General features: G+C 39.0%; 1 protein-coding gene across 3 annotated transcripts in view; it reads right to left on the minus strand.

Moving 5' to 3' along the window:
- Positions 1-27,167, minus strand: part of Cers6 (ceramide synthase 6) — a 305,834-nt gene that overhangs the window by 63,162 nt on the left and 215,505 nt on the right. For all 3 annotated transcript variants that reach the window (XM_004651925.2, XM_004651924.2, XM_045147270.1), the window contains exons 5-6: positions 9,301-9,351; positions 5,556-5,648 (exon numbers count right to left, since the gene is read on the minus strand). In XM_004651925.2, coding sequence (XP_004651982.1) covers positions 5,556-5,648; positions 9,301-9,351 — 144 coding nt within the window. The remainder of the gene's footprint in view (positions 1-5,555; positions 5,649-9,300; positions 9,352-27,167) is intronic.

Raw genomic sequence — 27,167 nt, forward strand, 5'->3', positions numbered from 1 at the left:
TCAGCAGGTAAATATGCTTGCAAAGCCTGCTTGCCCAGGTTTGATTGCTGAGTACCTACATAAAGCCAGATTCACCAAAATTTTTCTATGAAGATAAAAACAAAGCACTAGTTCAGTTCACAATGCAAAGAACTAATAACTGCCTGTGGGATATATTGAGACATCACTGCATACTGCCATCAATTTTGCCCATTGTCACCTTTGCAACTTTCTGCATGGGGAGAAAGGCAAATGGCATCTTAATTCTATTATGAAAACACCTTTGATCATCCAGACTTCAATGATTACTAAGGCTTTGAAGATCACTGTGGATGGTGGTGAACAGGTAGAGAGAGTCTATAGTCCATGGTTTTATCTTTAAGCTATAATGCCCTTAACAATGTTTTCTCTAGTCTAGGACAAAATGAGAAAAATAATAATCTTCTTATGATCCTTATTATAAGATGCCATTTCTCCTATTCTGCTTAAATACTCTTTCCCTTGGGAATTAATGGTGATAAAATAGCTACTTTAAAAATTTCCTTACCTGGAAAAGGAAAGGTTTGGTCACCTTAAGTTTAGTTACTGCTCATAATTACTTTGTTAATTTTAACTAACTAAAAACTTATAAAAAGTCTGAGCATTTGGGGTTCATTTGTTTTAGTTCTAGGCTTTGATTCAACCAAATTTTGATCACTATGTCCTAGGTTCTATTTGTAAAGCACAGTACTATGACATTTTATGTTAATTATTTCATCTCAATCTATGAAATGTGTCCTTAAGGAATGGATTTTTCTTAACCCTAAAGGAAAGACCTAGACCATGGCTAGGCTACAAAAGTCAGCTAAAGCACTCACAGTAGAATACTGGTTATTTTCTGGGAAAAAAAGCAAGTTATGACAACAAAGCAAGTTTGTCAATACATTTTGATAAACTTCCCCACCATATTTCTTTCTGTGATGGCTCTGATGACAAGATGTAGTGCTGCTCTCAAGTTAAAGAGAAAAAGAACAATGAGCTGATCCCATCAGCAAGACCCTGGAGCTCTGCCAAGGATGTGCACTTGAACATGAGCAAAGCCCATTGACCAAGGGCCCAGGCTTTTGAGCCAAACAGCAGCTTCGTTCAAAAGGATGCATGGTTTAGACATAAGCAAGCTGTTCTGAATGGGATTTATTAGCCTTGGAAAATGCAGACATGCAGGAAAACTGCCAAAGGACAGCACTGTAACCAACTCAACCTTGAGGGAAAGATGTTTTAGTGTTGGCAACTAAAAATAAGCCTGTTGTGTTAAGATGATATTTTAATTATTTTTAACATAAGAAAGAGAGACAAAGCAAAGGAGTGGAGTAGGGGAGGAGGGAAGAAAGGAAAAATATCCAAAAAGATTTACATGTATTTGTAGCATATAATATTTAAGTTACAAGTCCATTATATCTAGGCTACTCCCTTCACTCTGGTAAGGTTAATAGTATATTTCCTCACTGACAAGTAAATGCCAGTTTGGTAAATGAACAAGAAGCCATGTGCTCTCTCAACACACAGAGGGAATAAAAAGTTCCCCCACATTTTAAAACTTTCTTTATGGAAAGAAAGAATTATATTTTTTTCAAGGTAGTATCTTGTACTAGCCCAGGCTGACCTGGAATTCACTATGTAATCTCAGGGTGGCCTTGAACTCACAGCCATCTTCCTACCTCTGTCTCCTGTGTGCTGGGATTAAAGGTGTACACTATCATGCTCAGCTGAAACAAAGATTTTTTTTTAAATGATGAAAAACTAAGAGTTCGTGAACATCAGAGGCACTTTAGGAAGACTAATGAAACTAGTCAGTCAAAATTTAAAAGAAGGTTTCTGAAGCTGGACATAGTGGCTCACACTTATGATGTCAGCACTTGAAGAATTATACTGGGGCAGGAAGAATGCCAAAAATTTGAGTCAGCCTAGGCTATATAGTGAAATCTTCCACTGTCACCCTCCAGAAAAAAATGGATATATATATATTTTTTCCAAATCTCACTAAGGAGTCTAATACTGATTCAAAGTGCTTTTGGTATGAGTTCATATGCAGTGTTTATGGATCCTGGCCCTTGCTTGAAAGTGATCTCTGGAGTTCACTGTAACAGGAAAGCCAAAGAGTTTTGAAAATCTCTTTTAAATACCTCCTGAACAGTCAGCCTCCAGAAGCTTGTTTCCACAGTGCATTGCCCTCAGGTGTCTTCAACATCTCTGTACCACAATTAAGAAGCAGAGTGTTTTCAGACAGCTTAGTTAATACCTCACACTGATGGTGGAGACTGTGTCTGACAGTCAGAACACACTCTAAGTCATGGCTGATGGCAGGAGGGAGGTCCTCCAGGTGGGAGTGTAGTGAGAACAAAGCTGTTGAGGACCATGGGGTCAGCCGGCAAGATGTGAAGGGGCAGAGACAGAGCTGCAGTGCTCTAATGAGATGGCAGCAGAAGGAAAGGACTTCCACATTAAAACCTGTGCCAGCTAATAAGCAGGTCTGGCAGTGGCCAGATGCCCATGTTATGTAGAAACCAAAATAGGCCAGCAGTCCCAGGAATACACAAAACTATTCTGACCAAAATAAGAGAGAGGTACCAATGGTAACAAACTATTGGAGTGAGCCTGAAGAAATATATAGTTGATTTCTAAACATTGTTACTACACGCAAGCCCAGGATCAGTTCTATAAACCTTATTCACTGTAAAGTTATCCTCTTCATAGATGTTTCCTATACTGGTGCCAAATAGGTTTAAAAACATATAAAATGATGTACTTCAACCATTAAAAGTAATCCCCCCATGCAAAACAATGAAATAATACTCATTTGGCTTAAAGCAAAGGAAATTCCTTTGCTGTGTGCTATACTGGCTCAGGAAAGACAAGTTCTATGAACAATGAAAAAGCTCAAGCAAATGAAGGGGGGTTCATGACTTTCAGAATAGTGGTACCTTCTAGGATAAGTTCCTGGAAGAAAAGGATAGCTATTCCTCCTTTAATTAACCTCTTGGACTGTAGATGGCACTCCTAAATCTCAGAAAAGACAAACCAATAAAATGGCAAAGAGCTGAAAGAGGCTTCCTCTATTGTTAGAAGCCAGGCAGAGCACTGCAAGAGTTGTGTATGCGGAGCTGGGCGTGGTGGCGCACGCCTTTAATCCCAGCACTCGGGAGGAAGAGGTAGGAGGATTGCCTGTGAGTTTGAGGTTACCCTGAGCCTACAGAGTGAATCTAGGTCAGCCTGGACCACAGTGAGACTCTACCTCAAAAAAAAAAAAAAAAAAAAAGAGTTGTGTATGTGTCTAATCTACGAGTGAACTGTTAAGACTCTGTTTGGCAAATGGGCTCTAATTCATTTCCACATTGCATGGCCTTGAGCAATTTACATAAACTCACTGTGTATCAATTTTCTCAAGTTGAAACAAAACAGGGGAAGAATGGTCTACATTTCTGTGCCGTACAAGTATTTTATGTGACTATCAGGACTAATGGGCTACTGCAAAAGAAAAATATAAAATGAGCTCTGCATAATGCCTGGTACAGAGAAGATAATCGGTCTACAAATTCTGACAACATGAATAAAGAAGGCTGCTCACAGCTGCCAGAGGAGATCTAGTTGGCAGATTTTTTTTTTTTTTAACTGAAGAATTTTTAGATGTTTCCAGAAGTCGACCCAAAGTGCTTAGTACAATGAGTAAGGAAGCCACAAATTGTGGGTGTCAATGAATCATCCAGTATGGCCAAGCTAGTAATGACAGGGACTATTTACTTTTCTGAGGATCAGAGGATTAAGACATGCAGGCATAAAAGTCAGGAGAGACTGTTTTTTTTTTTTTTTGCCAGCTAAGCCCATCACTGCCCATAGAAGGATGAAGGGAAAAGGATGTTATTCAGGTTCTAGATCCTGACTCCTAAGTACATTTTTGCTATCACTTGGGTACCACTTTGTAATTTAGATAAGATTATTTGTCTAATTAAGAATGTTAATTACCACATGGCACTCCATCATCATGTATAGTCCTATTTGTAAAAGATGTGAATCCATTTGTTCACTCACCCTAGACATAATGATCACCAGAATAAGCAGGCACACTGCTGGTCACAGTGGAGAAAAGATGAGCTACCTTGCTTATGGACTGAATATCTGTACCACCTCCCCATTTATGGTGAAATCGTAAATCCCAAATTAATAGCATTAGAAGGTAGGGACCTTTGGGGAGGAGCCCTCCTAAAAAGAATTAGTGCTCTTATAAAAGAGGTCCCAGAAAGCTGTCTTGTCCCTTCTACCATGCACAGTGAGAAGTCATGTATGAGAAAATGGGCTCTCTCATAAGGCAATGAATCTGTTGGCACATTAATTTTGGACTTTTTACCTGCTGTAATTGTGAAAAATAGGTTTATGTTGTTTATAAGCTACCTAGTCTATGGAATTTTGTTACAGCAACTTGAAAGAACAGAGACACTGATTTTCAGCCTCCATGTCTAGTAACAAGAAGAGGTAGGCTGTCATGCTGTTAAAATACAATACAGTAAGTATGGCATTGTAAGCTACATATAGAAGTTAAAAAATCTTGAAGGACTAGAATAAGGCTTCAAAGAAGAGGTACATCAGTATTTAGAACTGACTGGGAGATAGTCTAGCCATGCATAAGGTCTTGTTAAAACAATGTGCAGACAAAACTAAATATTTTTGGACACTGGTGAGAAATTATTTGCATCTGGCATTTATCTGTGTTTTGGATGTGAGCAACAGAGTGGGAGATGCAGGTTCAAATCATCCAAATATGTAGTACATGTGACATTCAAATGGAGACCAGCAGGACAACTCTGGAGGACTGACCCAAATATGGGAATCTTGAGAAAAATAGTATCACAAAAAAGTAAGCAGTGAATAGCTAGGGGATGGCAGGATGGAAGCCAGGATGAGGAGACCTAATGCTTAGCAGTTCAGGGGGACTGTCAGTAACAGCAGTTCCAGTGGAGGGGAGAGCTGAAAGCACAGTTTAGGAATATTGCAATTCATACCAGATAACCCTTAACTAAAGAATTCATTTTTCAGGGCTGAACCACTAAGCCTTCACTCTCAGGAGGTACAAATAATTTTTTCTTTTTAATTAATTGGGAAAATATAAGGACTTGGGAGTCAGATGGAGAGAAAATTACTGCCATCAGGATTCAAGATGTGTGTGTTTGTGTGTGTGTGTGTGTTTGTGTTTGTCTTTTCAGACACAATCTCCTGTATCCTGGGCTGGAATCAAACTCACTACGATGTTGAGTATGACTTTAAACTCCTGACCCTCCTACCTCTACCTTAAAGGAATGTGCCATCATGCCCATCTTTGTTGTTGTAGTTTTGCATGGAGAAAAGAATACTGGGTTTGGGGGAGGGGACTGAAGAGACAATAGGAAAAAGTAAAAATCAGCACAAATAGGGAATTTTCTATAATAATGCAGAAAGTAATGCTAACCTAGCACTGCTGGAAGACAGGTGCCTTTGAGACTCTTCAACCACATGCTGAGGACCATAAAAGACACCGTTTTCAAGCCCTATATGACATAGCCACTTACCTTCCTTTTGATATCTGTGAACTGGGAAACCACTAAAGACCAATAAAATGATAGCTCCAGGATGTAATAGTAGTGAAGGTCAGTTGTGAGTGGCTGAGGATAAAAGAAAAAAAAAGAAAAGAGAGAGAAAGGTTAATAGTGAATAGAGCACCTAATTGGCATCCCAAACATCTCAGGCTCAGTGCTGAAAGGTAGCATGGTCTTATGCTGTCTTGTTCTCTTTGTAGATAATGGATCTCAAGGATGCCTCTAGTTCACAGCTTGATGACATTATTTTCATTTCATCTCAAATCCAAAAAGCATTAAGCAGCATGAACATTTGGGATCCTATTCATTATTCAGTTTAACAGCAGCATTTGTGGTTTTCCATAAATGTAGCTGCAAAATTCCTTAGGCAATCTTTAAAAAAAGAACACAAATGGAAACAATAAAAATAACCCTGGACAACTACTGAGAGAACCTGAACCTATAGGGACAAGGAAGATAGGGGATAAGAAACAAGTTCTATATGGGCCAATAAGGCATTAGTTCAAATTCTGCATTAATCAGAAAGCCTTTTTGGTTTTAGAAAATGTTTAAAACATTGAAAAATTCAATAAGAATGTTCAAAAATATTTATTAAAAGATGAGAGGGACAAGAAGTTTGCCAAGAGATACTGGACTAAGCAGGCTCCTGGCTAGGAAAGCTGAGACGGAGGCCTAGCTGCACAGTTTTGTATTAAGTTTACTTACATGTAAGAAGATAAGGGTGTGTAGAGTGCTTGTTTCAAATGCTTAGGAAACTCAGGGGTGTTGGGAGGTTCAGAGAGACAAATTAAGTCGGGAATCTTTATTTTGCACAAGAATGCACAAAAACAAAAGAATTTACCAAAGCATTTTTTGATGAGCTGTTCAAACTGGTTTTCATTGGGTTGTAATGAAATGCACTGGCTAGTTAGAATGAATGGAAAACCTCTGAAACGTATTAGGCAAACATGTCTATATCTCTCCATAGAAAGTGATGATCTATACTATAATTGAAATGAAAGTTATTTACCTTATATATTGATAACAATATAACAATGACTATCACAAGAAGATTATACTCACCTTGCAACTCTAAGCTCAAGGACCAAGGAAAACAACTGTCCCTCTTATTTACTTGACAACAAGATATGAGATAGCATAGGATTCTATATGGCTAGGCTCTAAGCAGAGCATTTCTATGGGCTGAATGTTTGTGTCCCTCCAAAACTCATGTGTGATATGATCTGGAGCACAGAAGATGGCTGAGAAGTCATCAGGTCACGACAGTGGCGCATTCATGAATGAGACGCCATCCCTTCTGTTATCGCATTTTATTATGGTAGTCTGAAATGGCCTAGACAAGCATCGATGCTCTTAGCAGCACTTTAAAAAGAATGTATTTCTCACAAAACTGCACTGTTAAGACTGGAAGGCATTAGCAAGGAAGGTTGAGTATTCAGAAAGATGTTTGTGGCACTGAAGTCTAGGAAAATAGGGCTCTGGCTTCCACACCCTTTGAGCCAAGGTCAAATTTCAGTGTTAATAAGATTCTGTTACTCATGGCATCATAATCTGAGAAAGTGCCTTGCAAAGGTTAAAAGGACAAGTTAGATCAAGTCTAGAAACTGCAGAGTTCATGAGAGAGCCTCACAGTGTAATTACCATATTCATGAGTGGTTCTGCAGTTGAAGCATATTCACATGCCAACTTCTTTGAGTTGCGTAAAATTCCTATGAAATTAGTCCTCTCATTCTACATCTAGATTATGTAGTTGACTGGAAATTACTGTCAGTTGATTCAGGTTAAGAGGACTCATGCAGGTCTCATAGCTAGTGATACAGCCATGTTAGGGCTTCTTCTGCCCAACTGTGGGGTCCTCATAACAAGTTGCACATGTTTGTCCATGTATGATTCTGTCATCTATGACTCTTTAAAATACATGCACATGTATGAAATTATTACATTGTAGCAAATAGATATGTCTGCATAAAAGGAGAAATGTGTGCTTAAAACTGAATTAGACAATTTTTTCCATCTAAACCTGTTCAGTTATTATATAATACATATGTTACAGACCTAATAAATATTTCATGAGCATGTTCAGTCTTAGAAGTCCTCTGAAGACTCAAGGGTTACTTCAAACTGTGATCGGCTGCATGTATTTATGTAGACATGATTATGTACAAAGTGTTATAATTGCATCCCCACATATGGCATTTTCCTCTCCATACTACTGATATTTTCTGTATTTGAATAGAAATGTATCTGCCTTTCATGTTGAATCTACAGGGCTGTCATGAAACAGACCACAGATACATTTTGGGACACAGTCCTAGAAACTCATCTCAGGAGAAGCAAATTCTCAGCTTCGGCCATGAACATTTAAGTTAGTTTGGATTACAGTTAAGAAGAAAGTAGGTGCTACATTTCACAGAGCATTTATCTCAGTGTCTTTTATGTGGCAGAATTTATATCTTAAACGTGGAGTATTATAGCAAATGAAATGCCAACATTCTAGTTAAGGTTCCTAATGTCCATTTATAAACAGAAACTTATATATATATATATATATATATATATATATATATATATATATATATATATGGATTGTACTGTACCAGTACAGAATTCAAGAAAATCTTAAATAAGATACTGAAAGACCAATTAGGCTCAGGAGTTACAATTGTGTAAAATAAGTGACTGGCTCCCACCTGGCCTCAGCATCTATCAGCTATCCTTGGAACGCTCAGCTCTCTCTAAGTATGTCATGTTGCTTATTTATATTCTTATCTAATTTGAATAATGCAAACTGGAATTCCATTTTAATGTGTTCTTAGCTTTGAGCTTGCCTAAAGAGTATCCTGAGGAGTGTCAGTCCTACCCTGTTGCAGCTCTGCGGGTAACAGAGAAGATGTGGGGCATGCGACTCCCTGTTAACCGCATGTACACAAAAACACCTAAATGCCTTTACAGAGACCCTCAACATTCAAGTTGCTTATTATAATACTTAGTTGCACTTGATTTCCTTATATGATATATCCTGAGCTTGGAATTTCCTAGCTAGGAATTATATGAAAGCCCCATCTTTGACATGCAAATGCTGACTGACCAGGGGTGACAACAACACAGATAGTATTCTAAATTCATGGAGAGGTGCAAAGGAGTATCGTTAGGCAGGAATCTAAAATTCTCCTTTCTGGGATATGGTTTAATCTCACCTTCAATGACGCCTTGTTGTTGTTTAAGAAACAATTCATCCATGTGTAATGTACAGTACCCCCCCCCCTTTTTGTGCCCTGATGGAAAATGGTGCTTGATTTATATATTTACAAGCTGCTTCTAGGCTATGAAGTGAATGGAACTCAGCGGGCCTGCTCCAGCTGTATACTTAAGCATTCCCTCTGTTGTGGAAGCAGCCCTGTGCCGACAGCAGCCTTCATTCAGACTTTTCCCTCTGCAAGAGAAACAGGAATCAGCCACCTGTTGAAGTGACTGCATCCTGTTCTCCAGCAAAGGGACTTTCTAGATTTACCCTGTCTGCTAAAGCAACTGGATTTTGATTGGAGCTTTCATAATAATACACAAAGGAATGGCCTCACCAAGCAAGGCCCAGCAGTAATCAGCAAGGGCAGGGCTAGGAAGTAAGAAGCGGGTACTTAGTCTGTTGGGACACAAACTGGGAGTTGGCCTCAGGAAGATCCCCTATGGGTATGAACGCCACAACGTTGGGTCTCCTTACCTGGTAGGGGTAGTTGTACCAGCAGTGCTTTGTATTCCACAACCAAGGGGTCTGAGAAAAAAGACAAAGAAACAGACTTTATATGCTTTAGAATATTAAGAGGATAAGAGATGATTGTGATGGGTACTCAGGATTTCAATAAATTACCTATATGAGAATAAGAGGGCATAAAACAGCTAGGAATAGGATATTAAAGCAGCTAGTATTGCATCATATATCTTCTCTCTGGCATGAAGTTTCTTTCAAATATATATATGTATATGTATGAGTATATATATTCTGGAGTCACTTAGCCAGCCCTGCAATGTAACCAACCTCAATTGCAGTGCCACCAGGACTAGATGCAAATCATCCATCTTACTTATGAAAAAGACTATGCTGACAGGTGGTTCAAACAACCCTAAAACTCCTTGGACTTAGTGTTTACAAAACAACGTTACTCATGCATTGACTAAAATTTGGTGACATGCAAGTATATCGATCTCACTTCTGCAGGTCAGCCTGGAGTACCCTCACCCCACATGACTCCTCCAAACTTGTGGTCCAGACTTTTATGACAAATCATTCCTCATGTGTTTGCAATTCTCTGCCCTATAAAACTTTATAATTAGACTCAACACCTACCAAAGCAGATATCCAGACTCCTAAAAGCCCATTATTGTAGTTGACTTAAAATACACCCAACATAGCTCAGAGAATTTTGCAGAAAAGGGTGCAGAAAGATTGTTACAGCCACAAGTTGGGGACGTTATGCACAGAGCCACTGCCTCTCTCCCATAATTAACTGTTGCCCCCACAATGCATGACCCACAATCCCCATAGGGTTGACCGGCATCCACAACCAGGAGGCCTTCTTTGAAAAACAGGCAGAAATGAGGGAAAGGATGGTATCAACATGTGTTATTTACATACTAAGTAATTAAAAATAAATTTTAGAACTTATAATTACAAAAATCCAAGGGTACATAAAGATTCTAAACCTTGTAATAACCAGAGATAGGTTGATTTGGTTTAAAACAGTGCTGAACCATCCAATAATAATAGTACAAATTTTCTTACCCCTCATCCATCTATAGCAATCAATATTCTGTAAGATACGTCTCCATACACTTGATATATATCTAAATATTTCTCATAATTCATTCCCCACTTGTGGCATTTTGAATGAGATATTTCCCAAAACTTCAACTGTTTGAAATATTGGGTCTGCAAGCTGGGGCAATTTGGGAAGTGGGGCCATGCTGGAAGAGGTGTGTCACTGGGGGCTGACCTTCAGACTTAGTAGCTCAGCTGGCCAGTGCTAGTTGGCTCAGTTTCTTGCAGCTTCCTGCTAGCTGATGTGGCAAGATGTGCTTCCCAGGCGTGGCTCCGCCATGCTTTCTAAACCACCACAATAACGCTTCCTCTCAATGATAAAAGCCTGAAATAGATCCTTACTTCTAAGCTGCTTCTGGTTGGGTGCAACGCCCCTGTCATTCTTGTACCACAGGAATGAAGATGATTAGTTTCAGACAACTAATATTTGTTGAGGACTCCCTATGTTAGGTATACTTTTAATGGTTCTTACTTAATCCTCATAAGATCTACTAATATATTTATCTTATTTTTTCAATGGGTAAATATAGGCACCAAGTCTGCAAACACTATGCCAGTTAAATAACTCAACAGAGTCCAAATTGCAAATAAAATAGACTGCTTTGTCCCATACTGAAAAACAACTACTATATTTAATCTCTGAGTTTGATAAAACTGAATCAGACCTGAGGGTGGGAGAAAGATAAAGGGAAAAGAAAAACATTTCAATGTGCTAATCTTCAAAGAATTCTCAGCTCTTCGCACTTCCCCTTCACTTAGCATTATTCATTTTCTTTCCTTTGTGAGATTTTTACTTTGCTGCTGGATTTCCACTTGTTCCCTATCAATACTTATCATAAAGTCTCACTGCTCTTGACAATGAGAATCTGTGTTTCCTCCACACCTTTTACCCGTAATAGTGATGTTCCCTATTGACCCCATGGGCTGAATATAAGGAACAGATGAGATAAGATATATAAAAACAGCATGACAGACAACAAAACCCCTCAAAACACCAAAACAACTTCTAAAATTCAATATGCTATTGTATTTTCATAGTCATATAGTAAATACATGCACACAGAAGAAGATATAAAATGGAAAACAAAATAAAGAACAAATATATATTTAAGCATAGCCTATTTTGTTTCTTTCTATACAATATAGAAATAAATACACAGATTTATTTTGTAAAATATTTTTATTTATTTATATTTTATTTTTTGGTTTTCTGAGGTAGGGTCTCACTCTAGCCCAGGCTGACCTGGAATTCACTCTGTAGTCTCAGGGTGGCCTTGAACTCACAGCAATCCTTCTACCCCTGCCTCCTGAGTGCTGAGATTAAAGGCATGCACCACCACACCCGGCTTTTATTTATTTATTTTGTAAGGAGAGAATGAATGAATGTGCGAATATGGGTGCACAATATCCTCTTATTACTGCAAAAGAACATCAGATATACAAATCAGGGATTTTTGATTAAGGTTAATCTCCCAGCTTAAGTTTATAGCACCCTGCTGGAAAAGGAGTCACTGGGGGGAGATTAGGTGAACAGAGGCAGTTTGAGCCTGGTGGTGCATGTTTGCTGACTGTGTGGGTGCTGGCTGCTGCTGGTTGTCTCTCTCTGCTGTGGATGCTGAAGTGAGCCAACTTCATCCATCACTGATGGTATCTCCTTGGGAATCTGTAAGCCTGAAATAAACCCTTTCCTCCCATAAGCTGCTAATGGTCAGGTGTTTCTCCCAGCAATGAGGAAGTACCTGCTACACATGGGTATTGGGGAAGTGAACAAGAGCCATAAGACTTTGCAAGCGAGCACTTTGAACCATGATGCCATCTTCTTAGCCCAGATTTATTTTTACATATGCACCTACATGCATAAAATGTGGACACATCATTTTGAAGTACAGTATAGATGTCACTACCTTACATTCTGATAAATTTTCCTTCACAATTAACTAAAAGTCCCAAGGGAAAAATATGTCATATGCATGTTTACCTCCAGCTTGGCATCAGTGTTCAAGCTGACAGTGCAGCATGTTCAGAATTCAAGCAAAAAGAATTATATTATCAAATGTGAGATCTATAACAAGACTGGTAGTTTTTATTTCAATGTATCAGTCATGAGCTCCCAGAACCTGCTGGCTCTGATTAACCTGCACAGGGGCCACATGGCTGGTTCTTACCAGGCTCTTGCCTCTTGAAACCAAAGCAAAAAATCTGGACATTGTAAATTTAACAGAGCCACCAGGACCTCAACTCAGTTGGCAAACATCTTTGCCAAACATTTTAATAACACAATCTTTCACACAAGTAGGTATTCCTTTTTTCCCTTCTGACAATCCAAGATACTAATATCACCTTCTACATAAGAGTCCATTTTTCCAAGATCTTGTGTGATGCCCCGAAACACTGTGAGGCAGGCAGCACAAAGGTCTTTACAATGTGCAGAGAAGACAATGGATGCCATGGGAAGGCAATTCTCCAAATGTGTGGTTGCACATCTTCAGCATCTGTAGTCTGCTAGCTTAACTCAGAAGTACTCCACGTTACAAAACTTTAAGTGCTATGTGCACATACCCAAATCCCAAACCAGTGAAATATGAAATGGGCTGAACTTAGCATCTTGGTAAGTGATATTCAACCTGTAAGTGTGCATTGGTCTATGAATCTGCAACTTGTAATATGATATATTACATATGATTGTTGTAATTTGAGGTGGTCCCATATTATTGCTTATTAATTCCTATAATCAATTTCTCCATTGACAAAACATCCATTTACTAACTAGATTTCAAAAACATTTCTGTATTTACTTAATGTCAAACTCTATATATCTCATCATACACATTAAAGGATATTATACTTAGAGACTATAAAAAGCTGATGTATTTACACACTTCAAATGAGTAATGGTAGTTAAAAATGCACTTAAAGCCCTCAATTGAGAAGCATGCTGTACTGTTTTTCTAAATAATAAAATCATTGTACCTAACTCAGTGTGTGACAAAAAAGAGTTCAGAAATCAAATGTCAGGATGGGGAGATGGCTTAGCAGTTAAGGCACTTGCCTACAAAGCCTAAGGACCCATGTTCAACAATCTAGATCCCACATAAGCCAGATGTACAAAGGTGAGGCAAGTGCAAGGTTGCATATGCCCATTAGGTGGCACAAGCATCTGGGGTTTGATTGCAGTGGCTGAGGCCCCGGTGCACCTATTCTCTCTCTCTCTCTCTCTCTCTCTCTAAAATAAAAATCAAATGCCTTTTCACACGGTTATACTGTATCAAGGGCTGTAATAAAGTTTATGAAGTCTAAAAGCTCCAATGATTCTCAAATTTTGTTCTAATAGCTTATGAGTATCATAATTCCTCCTTAGATCCATACACTGAAATAATGTATAAAATAGTTCAAAGATTTAAGATATTTTATACATAGTATCTCATTTAATTCTCATACTCTTTGTCACTGATCAAAGTAACATAGCCAGCAGATGCCTTAAAAGATTGACATAGGACAGCGTCAATGAGTTCAGATCTCCAGGACCCCTGTGAAGCTGGAGCTGTAGCATCTATAATTCCAGCATGCCTAGGTGACACTGGAGGCAGAAACAAAAGAATCCCACCAAATTTGAGGGCCAGCTAGCCTGGAAAATGCAGAAATGAACATTGAGTTGAGACTGCCTCAAACAAGGTAGAAGATGGGACCAATATCTGAAGTTGTCCTCTGACCATGATGTAGGTGCATACACTCACATGAAAACACACACACACACACACACACACACACACACACACCAAAAAAAAAAATTTACAAAGGAAATGGCAACTAAGAGCCTGTCCAATTGTTAAAATACAGATTCAGTAGATCTGGCCAAGGGGGTAAAATTCTGTGTTTCGAAAGCTCCAAGGTGGTATTGATACTGTTAAGATTCATGGACCATACTTTTTCAGTAGTAAGTTGCTAGGAGATGTAAGAAGGGCGACTGCAAACACCTTAGGATATTTCACAAATTCAGTGTAGATGAATGAGTTATTGAATTGTTTCTAATCTTTATGATAACCATTGCTAGTAAACTAACAGCTAGAGGCTTTTCTCTCCACCTTCCTGTTTGATATAACCATACATCTGATCTCCAGCAGAAGTGCTGTGAGCAGAATTTATGTGAGCCACTTTAGGATGTTGTTCTTAACAGTGACTGTGAATAAGTTTATCACATTCCTTCTTTATTGCCATTGGAAGGGAGATAATGAAAACTTTTGGCTCTGAAATGGAAGTTTTTATTGAGGCTAGTGTCAGGGGCTCCTTACCAGCCCTGGTCTGCTTACTTTTGCATTGTTTATAAAGGTCAATAAATCTCTATCATTTCTCTCATATCACAGCTAATATCTCTCTCTCTCACACACACACACACACACATACACACAGCACACCACACCACCACATAGCTTACTTTCTAACATGTGCATCAAGGTAAGTATCACTTAAAAAACTACCTCAGAGATATATAGTAATAAAAAGAGCTACTCAGTTAGTAAATAGTAAATGTGGGATATAAACCCAGACTAGTCAGGCTCTTTCCTTTATGAGTATACAAAGAATAGGTAACAAAAGAAAAAAAAAACACAAAATGGATATGGAGAAACATTCCTTAGTTTTAGGCTGTTGTTTAAAAACATTGAGGTCTCAGGCTGGAGAGATGGATCAGTGGTTAAGGTGCTTGCCTGCAATGCCTACAGACCCAGGTTCAATTCCCCAGTACCCACACAAAGCCAGATGCACAAAGTGGCATGTGCATCTGGAGTTTGTTTATAATGGCTAGGGGCCCTGGCACACCCATTCTCTTTCAGTTACCTGCCCCCTCTCTCTATTGGTCAAATAAGTAAATAAATAAAAATGTATTAAAAAAACAAACATTGAGGTCTCATTAGAAATGACTTCCAAATTCAGTTTAATATTTAGAACAATCCCTATGCTTAGATGCATAGCAGGCCTCTTCTAGTAGGGAGCTCCATGTTATCAATGGCGGGGAGATGCCCCCTAGCTTACTTCCTGTATTTTTCTCCTGGTCAAAAGAAATTGTATCACATGTTTTTAAAGCTATCACAGACTGAACTGCTTCTCCCTTTCATGTGACTATATCTGGAGACAGGGCCTTTAGATTTTTCTCTCATGTATGAATACACATGCTCAGAAGGCAGATTTAAGCAAGATGTCCATCTGTATGCAAGAAAGTGGGCTCTCATTCAACACCAATGCCTAACAGACCTTCCTCTGGAGCTTCGAGCCTCCAGAAGCATGAAGAATACAGTTTGCTGTTTTAAGCCACTCAGTGGTATTTTGTTACAGCAGTTGAACTGACTCACACAGCACTATAAGACAATGCCTCTTAAATGATGCTTACCAGCTACTAAATTACTTATCAAATGAGTTCTATTCAGGAGGACATAAAATATCTCAATAAGGCCACATAATAGTGGATGAGAAATTACCTCTAACACTCGCAATTTAACCCACAATGTACAATGGGATTTTTCATTACATTATCCACATCTACTCACAGACACCAACTCATTGGCAAACAAATCCATCAACAGAGTCCCAGAGGAGGCATCTGTGTCTCTTTTCACCCTGAGCAAACCCAAGTACAGCAGCGGAACGGAGACGGGGTGCTGCCGAGGATCACCCTGTAGCCTTCATCTGCATTTAGAGCATATGTATGTACATATGACTCAAGTGCTATTTCTTATTTCACATTTTTCATTTAAATACTAGAGACATCTCCTTAAGTGCCAGTACATCTATTTTACTAAGTTTCTTCTTGTGTCAGCTGTACTAAAGAGGTTCCAAATGGATCAGGTCTGATCACTTTATCACTTGGTATAATTAGGTTAAAGACACAATAAATTTTGAAACAAAGACCAGAGAGAGAGAAAAGGACATCGAGTTAGCTAGAATAAAGTTTTAATGTTTAAATAGAAATATAAACACACATGCAAACAAACACACTGTTTCCAAGAAGCAGTGAGTTTCTGCCTGAATACTGGTTTATTTCATTATTATTCTGACTTAATAAGAGAATATAAACCATATGAGGTATTAAATGTGTTGTTTCATCAACGATATGAGAGGTGTGTGGGTCTTGACCCAAAACTGCATTTTTGGCTATTTCCATCAAGACTCCTCCCGGTTTTCACATAAGATAAATGAAGAGGGTCTAACCAACATGCTATTCTCTACATAGTTTAAGTCTTAATAATCCTTGGATTATGCATGAACATGCCAGAAAGGCAGCTCCCTGAATCTCCATCAGCAATGTTACATAAGCATTGCAAATCCTTTTAGGAAACCACTTTCACTGAAACTACCCTGAAAACACTTTCATTGAGTTATATTGAAAATTTTAGACCTTTTGCTTACATTGAAGACTTGCTGTTAGAAACAGACATTAGAAATATGCTTCCGTGTCTGTAATAAATGTAAACTGGAAAGATACCATTAGTCCATGTTGAGACTATATACCAGTGTATAATTCCATGTGAATTTATTTTACAAATTTAGTTCAAGGGAAGAAACAATATTTTTATTTTCTTGAGCAAGCTCAGTAAGTTACCTCTTGCCACATGAAACTGAAGTTATCCCATAGTGACCCTTTACTTTGGTTGTAGAAAGCAGACATCTAACCGTAAACCCAGTAACAGCCTCAGTGATCATTTTTCAAAGTCTGCCTATTTCCCCTTTCATGTATATTCTTAATGTTTAATATTTACATTAGAGAAATACTGAAATTCCTTTTGGGAAACACTTAGCTGTGTACTTTATTATAAATCAGATCAATTCAGAATAATTAGTATTAATTAAAACTCAGGAAGAAAAGATATATTTCACATATTATGAGTTAAAAAATATATAAACAAATTGTATTTCTTTGTCTCTCAGCCTAAAGATGGTCCTAGCGAGTCATGAGCAGTCTGAAATTCTCCCCAGAATGCAAGAGGCATCCTTCCTTCCTTTTCCTGGGCTAAAGGATACATGACTATAAATCTACAGAGTAGAGTGGTAATCTTTCCCTGGAGGCCCATGCCATCTGCATTAGCTTTGAAAGCTCTTGTGATGTGAAGATATAATTTTGACTTGACCCTGTGGCATCAGATAAAGGTAGCAGACTTTCATATTGATCAGGTTTTAAAAAGAATTCTAGTCTTCTAAACCTGGTCTTGCACTTATCAGCACATTCGTCAATCAATTTGGAAAGTAACTGGTACATCTGCTAAGCATATGCAATTAGTAGTAGATCTGTGGAGATGGGTCCTGAGGTCACATGACCTATAAAAAGGTTTTCTTTCAGAAATAAAGACAAGAAAACATAAGTGGTATTTCCATGTTGTCTTAAACCTTTCAGCCAGTAGGCCTCAATGCTTTCTGCCTCTGCTCAACTGAAAGGATCCAACTACTGAACATCACACAGGCATGCTGGCCATGGTTATCAACAATGTGACAAGCTACCTCTGTCACTTCTGATGTGCACTCTCCTCTATGCATAGCAAGAAACAGTACAAAGCCAGCTGGTACAATTCCACATTTAGAAGAGGAAACATGGATAAAGAAACAAGGTAAAGAAAACAGAATATAAATTATCTAGGACTATAGAATGGTGAGAAGGTCAACACAGAGAAGATAGATGTGTAGCCTAACAGAGAATTTGAGAATGAAACCAATGAGAATGACTGTTAAGAAACACAAAATTAGTCAAAAGGCAAATGTGGGGATCAATTTATAGTATATGACAAAGGAATGATATCTAATATTGTTGCAGTCAGGTTCACATTGCTGGAAGAAATCACCCGACCAAGAGCAGCTTTTGGGACAAAAGGGTTTATTTTAGCTTACAGACTCAAGAGGAAGCTCCATGATGGCAGGGGAAAATGATAGCATGATCAGAGGGTGGACATCACCTCCTTACCAACATCAGATAGACAATAGGAACAGGACAGTGTGTCAAACAGTGGCATGGGGAAACTGGCTATAACACCCTTAAGCCTGCCCCCAATAATACACTGCCTTTAATTCCCAAATCTTCATCCACTAAAAATCTAGCATTCAGAACACCTAAGTTTATGGGGGAAACACCTGAATCAAACCACCACATTCCACCCCTGGCCTCCATAAACTGATAACTATGCATGATATAAAATACAATGCATTCAGTCCAACTTTAAAAGTCCCCATAGTTTTATTAATCCTAATGATGTCCAAACACTCCCATAATCCAAGGTCTTTTAACTAAGCCATAATACCAAAAATTCCCAAACAACCCATCATGGCACAGAATAAACATTCACACTGCAAAAGCTGGCATTGGGCATAGCAAAGAAATATTCAACCAATATAACATTTAAACAGGGCAAACATCAAACTCTGAGCTCCAAGTCCAACAACTCTAGTCAAGTCTGATACTTCTAACCACTGACAAGTCTCTGGAGTTCCAATTCCCCTCCAGTTAGGCTACTCACAATCCTGGAAAACTTCATTAGGCAGCTCTCCTTAGCAGTCATCTCGTGGTCCCAGCATCTCCACTGGGTCTCCAGTGCAACCCACAGTCCATATTCATGGCTCCATCAGGTCTCTGTGTTCAGGCATCCAGCAAACCTGCTTCACACTGCCCATGGCCATTTACAAAACCAAGACCATATTGCAAATTCAATGATCCTCTATTTGCTACATTTCTTACTCTCTACAATACCAGGTAGGGTACCAGTTTGCTATTCCAGGGAGGAATAAAGCAGAATTTGAAGAACAGGGCACTTCTTGCACTCAGACCCCATCAAAAAAGCTTACATTCTTCCTGTTGCCCCAGTGCTAGTCAGCTGGCCCAATCTCAAAGGTTGTAAGCTCTCACTAATTGTAGCTAACCAGGCAAAAGTTTCAGCTCAATGATTTAATTTATGTGCCATATCCCCCCTTCTCATACCAGTCCATTTCTGTGCAAAGCAACCCTGAATGAGTTCTTAGGACACGGGCATAACAGCAAGCCTCACATTCAAACTACTTCAAGCCCAGTCCAAGCAAAGCTCTTTCTGACCCTCGTAAGCCAAATCTCACACTCCATAGTTCTTATTGCATTCAGGTCTGAGTTTGACCAGAATAGTCCATCAAACTGTACTTACAGCACTGCAAGGTATTTCTTAGGTCAAGGTTTCAAATCCTTTCATATTCCTCTTGAAAATCAGCTCCAAAAGGCCAAAGCCACACAGTCAGGTCTAGCAGCAACAGCACTCTCAGTACCTACTTTACTGATGCAGTCAGGTTTGCATTGCAGGCAGAAATCACCAACCAAGAGCAGCTTTTGGGACAAAAGGGTTTATTTTGGCTTATAGACTTGAGGGGAAGCTCCATGATGGCAGAGGAAAATGATGGCATGATTAGAGGCTGGACATCACCTCCTCACCAACATCAGGTGGGCAACAGAAACAGGGCAGTGTGCCAAACACTAGCATGGGGAAACTGGCTACAGCACCCATACGCCCACCTCCAGCAATACACTGCCTCCAGAGGCTTTAATTTCCAAATCTCCATCAGCTGGAAAACTAGTATTCAGAACACCTAAGTTAATAGGGGACACCTGAATCAAACCACCACAAATATATAAACATCCAATGAGAAAAGTAGAGTAAATATATAGACATGGCACTTGGTAGATTAAGAATATGTGGCCAATATATGCTTTAATATGTAAAAATACAGTTCAAAAGTAGACAGACTATTTTTTAATACAGTGCCTGGCAAATCTTTTAATATTTATGCAAGGGCTAAAAGTGTAAGGAAAATCTAACACTCTTGGGCTGGAGAGATGGCTTAGTGGTTAAGCGCTTGCCTATGGACCCCAGTTCGAGGCCCACGTTAGCCAGACGTACAAGGGGCTCACTCATCTGTAGTTCATTTGCAGTGGCTGGAAGCCCTGGCATGCCCATTCTCTCTCTCTCTGCCTCTTTCTCTCTGTATGTTGCTCTCAAATAAGCAAATAAATAAAAATAAACAAAATATTTAAAAAATCTAACACTCTGAAAACTAGAATATTATTTTTAAGTTTTATTTATGTATTTATGTATTTGAGAGACATAGAGAAAAAGAGAGAGAGAGAGAGAGAAAAGTCAGGGCCTCAAGCCACTGCAAATGAACTCCCAACATGTGTGATACCTTGTGAATCTGGCTTTATGTAGATAGTGGGGACTTGAACCCGGGTTCTTAGGCTTTGTAGGCAAGCATCTTAACCACTGAGCAATCTTTCAAGCCATTATAACATTTTTTTTTTAAATTTGGCAACATATGTTAAGAGTCTTTAAAATGTGCAGCCCCTTTACCCAGCATTTATTGTAAAAAATGGTTATGTGTGAAGGCATTAGCGCGCGCGCACACACACACACACACACACACACATATACATATATGTATGTATATTTACTTATGTTTACTTTCTAATAATAAAAATTTGAAATAAGTATAATTACCCAATGATATGAGGTTGAGATTTTCTGAGTTTGGTATTTTTTAGAAGGTGATCATGAGATAATTAGATAGATACTGTTTTAGACAAAGTAAGATAGATGAGAGAGGAATGCAATATGGTTACTGCTGCAGACAGCATATCTGAATCCCACTGGGAACGCCTGCAGAACTTCTAGCAGCACTTCCTAACAGCCCCCACTCAGACAAGACACCAGGGCATTTATGCAACAACTCCATCCCCTGTTGGTTGAATGTTACAATGCTAATCCCTCATAGGTCTAGACTGTACTGTGTCTAACAGGCTTTCACGGCTCTGAAGAAAACAGAGGAGGGAGGTGACACAGCTTGATTATTGTGCAGGGCACATGGAGCTGTCCATCCATCTTTGCTGTGGTAACAGCAGGTAGGCCTAGCAGAATTAACCTAACAGGCAAATTTTCAGTTCAAATAAGATTATAAGCAAAACATACATCATACTTCATATATAGAACATATGGTACTTTGTATTTATTTAGTCATTAGTCAGAATCTATAGGGCATAGGTTCTAGGACCCCCTGTAGGTACCAAAATCTACACATGTTCAAATCTACGTATTAATTGGGGCATTTGCTTATAAGTTACATATGCCACCCCACAGACTTTAAGTCATCTCTAAATTACTTATAACATATAACACAAAATAATGCTCTGCAAATAGTTGTTGCATTGTATTATTTGTAAAGTGTTATAGTTACCTTCTCAATGCTGGAACAAAGCCCTCAACCAAAAGCAGCTGGTGGGCAGGAAGTATTTATTTTAGCTTATAGTCTCAAGGGGAAGCTTCATGATGGTTGGAGAAAGCACAGCATGAGAAGAGTTTGGACATTACCTCTGCCACAGCAGGTAGAAAATAGCAACAGGGGAGCAAGCCAAACTCTAACACAGAGTAGATTATATAACACCCCTGAGCCTGTCCCCACCAACACACCACATCTAGCAAAGCTTCACCTCCCAAATTGCCACCATAGGAGGACCAAGCATCCAAAAGTCCTGAATTTATGGAGATGGGCATCTGATTCAAACCATCACATTCTGCCCCTGGCTGTCATAAACTGATGACCACCATAAATTCAAAGCCCAACTTTGAAAGTGCCCACAGTTTTTTTTTTTTTTCCCAAATCAATTCCAATTCTATCCAAACATCCCCATAGTTCAAGGTCTTCTAACTATAAAACCAAAAACACACAATGTCACAGAGTAACATTCACACTACAAAAGATGTTACTGCGAGGAAAGATTAAATCAGTGCAAGGTCTAAAAGAAACAGGGCAAACATCGATTCCTGTAACTCCAAGTCTGGTATCCGTAACCAGTAACAGTCTCTGGGGCTCCAATACTGCACCTCCAGCTGGGCTGCACGCAGTCTGGAGAAAACTCCAACCTGAGCTAGCAACTTTTCTTGGCGGCTGTTCTATAGTGCTGGCAATTCCAAAAATTCTGGGGTTTCTGCTGCAACCTACGGATCATCCTCATTTTTCTGTTAGGTCTCCATGCAGGGATTCTAACAATCCTGTTACATGCTGCCCAGTGGCCATTTAAATAAAAACACAGTGCAAATTCAATGAGCTCTCATTTCCTGCATTTGTTATACTTCCATAGTAGCAGGTAGGGTACCAAATTTGTTAACTGGGGAGGATAAAGTTGGTTTTGAAGAGCAAAACTTCAATATACTAGCCCCCTATTTTCAAGAGTCCACATTTGTCCTGAAGTCCCCATGCAGAACAGCTAGCCCAATCTTAATAGTGGTAATCTTTCAAACAAATGCAGATGAAGTGGAATTCTGTCTCCTGCCCAAAAGTTTCATTTATTTCTGTGCCATACACTTCTGTTATAAAAGTTCATTTGTCCTAAATTCAACTGTGTGAATTTTCAGGATACCAGCAGAATTTGTAATGATAAAATTTCCTTCCTCTGATAAGCCAAGCCTCCCAGTCAAGTTTTTTTTTTTTTTTTTTTGTATTATATCTTTCAATTCTGACCAGAATAGCCAATCAAACTCTTCTTGTATATAGCACTGCAAGGCATCTCTTAGGCCAAGATTTCAAATCCTTTTGCATTCCTCCTGCAAATCAGCTCCAAAAAGCCTCAAGTCAGATTTCTATCAGGAATGACCCTACTCTTGGTGCCAATTTTCTGTTTTAGTTTCTTTATTACTGCTGGGACAAAGCACCCAACCCAAAGCAGCTGTCAGAGGAAGGTTTATTTTGGTTTGCAGTCTTAAGGAGAAGCTTCATGACAGCAGGGGAAAGCATGGCATGAGCAGAGGCTGGACCTCACCTCTGCCACAGCAGGTGAAAAACAGCAACAGAATAAGCTGAACTCCACAAAATGGGGAGTTGGCTATAGAACCCCTAAGTTTGCTCCCAACAACTCACTTCCTCCAGTAAGCCTCCACCTGTCAAACTGCCACCAGACTGGGGACCAAGCATCCATAGCTCATTATTTTATGGAGGACATCTGACCTAAACCACTATGTGCAGTAATGACAAGAAAAGATATGAAAAAAAAAATACAGGGCATTGCCAAGACTCTAAGTTTCTCACCAGGAATAGATGGTAAGGCCCTACCGCTGAAGATTCCACATATTTGTGCCGCAAGTTCACTGAGAATCCTGCAGCAGCTGAGATGAAAATCTCCATGGTTTAAGCCAACTGACAGAAAGCTGGAATAAGCTATGCTGCATGTAGTTCCATAGGAGACAGAGAAATTGCCAGTGGAGATAAACAACAGTTGGACACTGAAAGCCTTAAATTTGGCCAGCCAGGCCAAATGAGCCAACAGGCACAGCAGTGCCAAGTCTGTTATGGGGGAAACCAACTGTTCTCTAATTACTGGAGGTCTGCTCCATGGTGGTGGGGGGATAATACATGCCTCATACTGGAAACCTATGATGGGGGAAGTCATGAACCCTAGGGGTGTAATGTCTGCTGGTATCTGGATAAATAGTTATATTATGCTCACTAAGCTTCCCAGTAAGCACTTCTCTTAAAGTTCATACCCATATATTAATGCTACTCTCACTTTTGGTCATAGAAGTTGCTATTTTCAAATGGCAGTGACCTCTGAGATGACTCAGAAGGCACCACAGTGCTGAGAAAAAGTGACAGAGGAGTTTTAGTGTTTAGCACTAAGACATATCTAACACACCTTCCAAGGCTCAGGGTCCATCGTTGAAGAGGTGGCAGAAAGAATTTAAGAGCTAAAGGAAGGGTAGGACTCCTTACCATACACTCTTCCAGAGATAAAATGGCCTGGATACACGACCTCACAGTCCCTGACACTACCTAAATAAGACCATCATAATAGGAGGAAAAGATGATAACATCGAAATGAAAGCCTGATTTTGGGGGGAGGGAATACGATGGAGAGTGGAGTTGAAAAGGGAAAGTGGGGGGAAGGGAATTATGGTCTATAATTATGAAAGCTGTCAATAAAAAATATCAAAAAAGAAAAAATTATAGAATTTTAGTATATTTACACAATTTTTTGACTATTTTGTTTTTGCATGTATATCATCAGTGCTGTGATATACACATGTGTATATTCAAATACATGTGCTTGTAGGCACACAAAGAGCAAGCGTCCTTCCTATATTGCTCATCTGCACGTTTCCTTGAGATTAGAGTTTTTCTCCACATGTGGAACTACTTTTTCTCCAGTCCCACTGATTCTCTGGTCTCTGATGCCCACAAGCTGGGGTTATAGACATGTGTGGCTATGCCTAGCTGCTTACATTAATCCCAAATAATCAAACTCAGATGGTCTTAGGCCCTCTCAGACCCTCATGTTTGTAGCAAGTGCTCTTTCTTGCTCAGTCCTGCTTTTCTGAGTATTTCTGATGCATTGTTGGTTGAATCTTTGAACGTAATATCTGTAGACACAGAAAGGTGAACACACACACCCACACACACACACACACTGCCTAACAGTAAATTGACATAACGTTCCTCAGCCAATTTTTTTTTTTTTTGAGGTAGAGTTTCATTCCAGCTCAGGTTGACCTAGTCTCAGGGTGGCCTTGAACTCACAGTGATCCTCTTATCTGCGCCTCCGAGTGCTGGGATTAAAGGCGTGCACCACCACGCCTAGCTAATTTTTGCATTTTCTATTTGCATATTGACATTAAATTTCACAAGTTGTCATCTCTATACATTTTCTACAGTGAATAGCTGTCATTTTAATAAAAAGAAGCCAAATCCATGAAATTTTAGCAATATTATAAAAGGCATTTATTCTGTATTTATAAACATCATTAATAAATCAACAATTCATTGTCATCCTCAAATTTCAGTAATCTTAATTAACTTTAAACTAAAACTACCATAGGAAATAGTTGCCTTTGGAGTTTTTATGTGTTTATAGTACTATTTCCAGTATAAACACATCATTAGTAATTTAATCTTAACTTCTTAAAGTAGAATGGGGGAAGTAATATGAGCAACTGATATCTAATAAAGCCTCATATTCATTCTAATGATGATTAAAATTTGTTCAATCCTGACTAACCCCTTTTATACATCTAAACCACTGCCTAAATCTTAATATTGCTGTGCCATGTTCACACTTTCCTTGCTGATGCATTCGTTTAACTGTTTATTGAGTGGCTACCATAAGTCAGCCACCCAACCACACACGGAAATACCACAGCCACGCTCTCTATTCTCAGGGATTGTGCCATATAATTACATTACAATCTAGTACAAAGTATCCAATTTACAGGTTTAAAATATAAGAAACAAGGAGCTACTACATAAGGGACACAAGACACAACTTTGGAGGGTGGGATGGGAGGGGACGCTCCACTAGGAGGGGCCACATGGATGGAAGCAGAAGGATATGCAGAAAACAGCAGATAGAGAGTGAGTACCAGAATAAGGAACAGCATATACTTCCTTTTTTTCAAGGATGGAGCCATAGCCCAATATTTTCTTCACTCATCCCTTCCCATGTTTTATTTTCCAGAGGGTTAAAAAGAAAGCTTAGAAGCCTGTCCCCATTTCCAGCTGAGCAGGTGAAAAGCCTCTGCTGTGATTTCAGGCTCCTGTGGCCTGGCAGTCAACTGTGACCTTGACAGACTAAGCCCATCCTTCCCAACAAGTGTTTCTTGCTCTCGCCAGGCTTTGCTCCTTGCTGTGTGTACTCTAGTTGCTCTTTCCCTCCTGTCTTAACTGCAGGGTGCCCTTGCCTGGCACTCCACCACCTTTCTATGCCTTGACTTCTCTTCAAGGCTCTAACGTCTTACTTAGCTTTCTGCTTTCAGAACTTGTTTTCTGCAGTCCATTTGATGGGTCTCCCCTGAACTTTGAAAATCAAATTATTCAATGTTTGAATATTATAACAAATAATTCAGTGTTTGAAAAGTGCCTCTTATGTATGTTTCTTCTTCTTTGCTATTGATTTCCTAATCATCAATTGTTAAAGAGACTTCTAAGCACACAGAGGCAGCAGGATATAAGATTTCACATACATGATGGCCCTGAGGGTCAGCCGAAAGAGGCAGATGAATAGCAAACTGATATTTAGAGGCCCCCTCTTGATGTCAGGGACAACAGCATATATCCCCACATAGCTTCAGGCACAATTACATACACCTCATCAACTTCACCATAAACCTTACAAGTCCTATAAAGAAACAAAAATCAAGTAGCAAGATCTAAATTCAAGCTTTTATTCACCATGTCATATCTGTGTGTGAGCAAGTCTTCAATCTCTCTGGACAGTATTTAAAAAAAAAAATAAAAGCTTTTCATAATGAAGGGAAACTATTTTAAGTTGCCCCTATAGGGGTATAAGACCCTTTTACTGTGTTAAATTATGCATCTTGTGAGTCCAGATTTCTTCATGCACTTCACGTAAAATGACTGAATGTTGAAACAGGAATGGGAAGCTAGCTGGTCTGTACTAAAGAAGAACCTGCAAAATCTTCCAATTGTTTTGTTTTAGAAAAGTTATTTTCTTCAAATACCATTTATATCACTTGCAAATGATTTATTTTTGTTACTTAGAAATAAAGTTTTAAAATTCTTCTTTCAATTTTGAATAAATACCAACAGAAATAACAGTACCAAATATCAATAACATAAACAAAAGCTAGTTAAGATTCTGTATTATTGATCTATATTGTTAGAGAGCTTCCAAAATCTGAAAGTTTGAGAACCACTGCGCCAAGGATGGCAAGTCAACAGACAGAAAAAGAATCAAATTATTGAACCCCATATGGAGCAAAGCTACCTCCCAGGATATTCCC

The sequence above is a fragment of the Jaculus jaculus genome, chromosome 4 (assembly GCF_020740685.1).
Source record: "Jaculus jaculus isolate mJacJac1 chromosome 4, mJacJac1.mat.Y.cur, whole genome shotgun sequence".
Taxonomy (NCBI): domain Eukaryota; kingdom Metazoa; phylum Chordata; class Mammalia; order Rodentia; family Dipodidae; genus Jaculus; species Jaculus jaculus.